At 41.8% G+C, this 3955-nt stretch overlaps 1 protein-coding gene across 1 annotated transcript in view; it reads right to left on the minus strand.

The window, feature by feature from the left end:
* Positions 1–297: 297 nt before the first annotated feature.
* The window catches only part of LOC113087712 (low-density lipoprotein receptor-related protein 6-like), a 6615-nt gene continuing 2957 nt past the window's right edge, over positions 298–3955 (minus strand). The window contains exons 3-4 of the mRNA XM_026255637.1: positions 590–787; positions 298–499 (exon numbers count right to left, since the gene is read on the minus strand). Coding sequence (XP_026111422.1) covers positions 298–499; positions 590–787 — 400 coding nt within the window. The remainder of the gene's footprint in view (positions 500–589; positions 788–3955) is intronic.

A 3955-nucleotide genomic window follows, 5' to 3' on the forward strand; every position in this document is an offset into this window, starting at 1 on the left:
CTGTGTTCAATCTGAGAACAGAACAGATGCTCCATTGTGTGTGGACGCCAAACCAGGAGTGTGTGAGTGTGTGTGTGTGTTGTGTGTGTGAGAGAGGCCAAACCAGGAGTGTGTGTGTGTCATCATCATTCCTAGAAGAGGATCCAGTCCAGCAGCTTTCAGAAACTACTGCAGGAGCACATGGGAAAGAACAGGACACACACACACACACACTCTCCACACCACTCTCTCTCACACACACACACACACTCTCCTCTCTCTCTCTTCTCCTCTCACACGCACAACACCAACACACTCTTACCCAGCGGGTTGGCGCTCCTGGCTGTAGACGTGTAGGTCCCATCGGGTGAGAGATGTTGGTGTGTATCTCGTGGCTGTTCTCTCCGTGTGTTTGAGGCAGGCGTGGATGGAGTGTGTGTTCCAGTCCGTCCAGAAGAGTGTGTCCTCGTACAGCGTCAGTGCGAACGGTGGCGGCAGCGAGCCCTTCACCACCACCTCCCTGAGCCACCACACACACACACACAGGCGTGAGCTGACACACACACACACACACACACACACACACACTCGGCTGACCGAGCGCTCTCACCTGTGTGATCCGTCCAGCTCGGAGCGGTGGATGAAGCTGAACTTGGCGTCGGCCCAGTAGAGTTTCTTCAGCTCGTAGTCCAGCGTCAGGCCGTTGGGCCAGTAGATCTCCGAGTCGATGATGACCGAGCGATGCGTCCCGTCCATCCCAGCGCGCTCGATCTTCGGGATCTCACCCCAATCCGTCCAAAACATGTACCTGAGGAACACAAACACACCTTACTCACATGATCTCCATCAGGGAGAAACGGCAGAAAACTAGGATTTACTGTAAACTGTGGAGTGTCACTGAATGTAACTCGTTTTGGATTGAATCGAAATTACATCAATACACTGAAATCAAATCACGATATGGACTGATGTCTGTGAATATTAATCCTCAATAAAACACTTCACATATGAATCCTATGTGATGTGCGTCTGAGTGAATGAAAGGGTCACTTCAGCAGCTTTCTACAGCTTCTTCTGAATCAGATCAGATTTAATAATTATAATCAGAAACTTAACAGGTCTTCAGAGCAACCCGTCAAAATAAAAGTCCGGTTAACTGGAAGAAACTGTGATAGAAATAAAACTTACCGTAATGAGAATATAACTACTACTACTACTACTACTAATAATAATTATTACAATTATATTCAAGCAATATTTGCCCAAAAAAAAAATATTTACCAGAATTTATTTAGCAGGAAAAAAAATATCAATACACAACAGTATTTCTGAAAAGAAATAAAATAGTAAATAAATTCTTCATGAAATTGATTAGAGATGCTTTTGATTATTACAATTATAACGAAACCATTAAAATAAAATAACACACTGGAAAAAAAAGTTCAGAAATTGTGTTATACCTGCAATAAATGGCTATTAAATGGTGTAACCTTCATGATTTCAATTAATTAGACGTACTTTAAACACAAATTTAATTTAATCATTAAAGGGCACATATTATTGCAAATTGTTTTTATTATTGTTTGTTTGAACATAAACATAATCATACAGATCCAGCTCATAATAATAAACTCTTATCACAGCTACAGAAGAAACTCCGTCCAGATCAGCGAGTGATTCTCGAGTCAGAACACTGCTGTCACTTCACACACACACACACACACACACACTCTCTCTCTCTCACACACACCACACACACACACACACTCTCTCTCTCGCTCTCTCTCTCTCTCACACACACACACACACACACCTGCATCACTTCCTGACACACACGCACTCACACACACTTGTCTGGTCAGCTATCCTTGTGGGGACTCTCCATAGGTGTAATGGTTTTTATACTGCACAGACCGTATTTTCTATCGCCCTTCACCAACCCTAACCCTACACCTAACCCTCACAGGAAACTTTCTGCATTTTTAGATTTTCAAAAAACTTCATTCTGTTTAATTATTTGCTTGTTTACCCCTCAATTTAGGTCCCCACCGTGACACGAGTCCCCATGAGTCTGTGTGTATTCAGGTTTAAAGTCCCCACCAGAATAGAAAAACAAGTACACACACACACACACACCCACGCAAGCGCGCACACACACACACACACACATCAGAAGAGGATCCACAGGAGAACCAAGCTCTTCAGAGACCACAGATACTGTTAATGTTACAGCTGTGTTCACCATCACAAAAATATAAAGTAGCTATAAATAATCAGCAAATAAAAACACATAATTAAAGTGATCTGGAAGATATTACACATGACGCATAATTGCAGACATATTTGATAATTAATCCTGCAATGAAGCAACTTGAATCTGTGCAGAAAAACCAAATGCTACTTTATTTTACAGTGAAATATGTCTTAATTTAGTGATTTGTTATAATATTAGATTTTTTATTTTACAGTGTAACTTTTATACAAACTGTGTTTGATTCTAGAAATGTTTATTTAGAAATAAATTGCATTATCATTATTATTACATTTTCCTCAAATATTTTTTAATTTAACCACAAAGTTATTGTTTTTATTTTTATTTTATAATAGGGATGCACGATAATATCGGCACAACATCGGTATCGGCCGATAAAAGCTTAAAATGACCATTATCGGTATCGGCCGATATGAATATTTCTGCCGATGAGCCAAACCGATATTCTCCAAGTGAAATAATTGACCTGTTTTTTCAGATGTGAATGTCTGTCTACATTTGTAAAATAATAAATTTATGGTAGAATCAGTACAGAAGAGATACATGGATTTCTCTTCAGTAAAATTAAAGTTTAAATATATCAGTATATATTTGTATATATATCGATATCGGCATCGGCCAAAATTATTTAGAAAATATCGGCATATCGAATATCGGCCAAAATCCAATATCGTGCATCCCTATTTTATAACCATACATTTAATATTAAAATATTAATAATGTGTTCACATTGTGCAGCTCTATAAACGAAGCCCGCACACCTGTGGACACCTGTGGACTCCTCAGAAGCACAGACGCTCATCAGAAGCGCTCAGACAGAGGTGAGAGTCAGGTGCACAGGTGAACGAGGAGAGCGACTCCGAGCGGTCAGAACACCTCTCGTGTGTCACAGACAGATCCCCTGATCCCCAAACACACCAGAGAGACCCTGACCTGCACCAGCAGCACGAGCTGATCCACAACACACAGATCTCGACCAGAACAAACGCGTCTGGGGCTGGATTACCCATCAGCCCTCAGCTCTAAACCCTCGTCAAACCTCTGCAGCAGGAGAGAGGTGCTTCTGCTCCCTCAGATTACAGATTCTCTAATAGTTGTATCTGAAACAAATACTGTCCTCCTTTAACAAACCACACATCAATGGAGAGAGGATTTATTCACTTTCCTGCACACTTGAACAATACTGTGCTAATACTGTGGATGTGGTCACTTTACTCCTCTGCACACATCTGTACTGAATGATCTCGGAGCATGATGGAGACACAAACACACTCGTGTGTGTTTGAGACGCGTGTGTTTCTCAGTCCAGCTGAACTAAAGCGAGCGGCAGCTGAAGAGATCTCCAGAGCAGAGACTTGTTCAACATAAACATCCAGAAAACAAGACGTGACACGTCTCCGCTCCCTCAGACACGAGGCAGACGCTCGGAGACGATCCAGTGTCAGGACACACATCCTGCTCACACTACTGCTCCACCACACACACACACACACACACACACACACACACACACTATAAAGCACCAGAGAGGCTTCGGAAGCCCTTCCTTCATTTAATGAGAAGCACAGAATCATATTTAAGTTGTTAAATTCATGTTGAGGTGAACTGTCAGCGTTCAAACAATGAAACTCTCTCGGAGACAGATTTATCACCAGCGTTTCTTCATCTCTCCGTTACTGTGCTAGACACTGCATGTATTTTACA

Source organism: Carassius auratus, unplaced genomic scaffold, assembly GCF_003368295.1.
Source record: "Carassius auratus strain Wakin unplaced genomic scaffold, ASM336829v1 scaf_tig00045119, whole genome shotgun sequence".
Classification (NCBI taxonomy): Eukaryota; Metazoa; Chordata; class Actinopteri; order Cypriniformes; family Cyprinidae; genus Carassius; species Carassius auratus.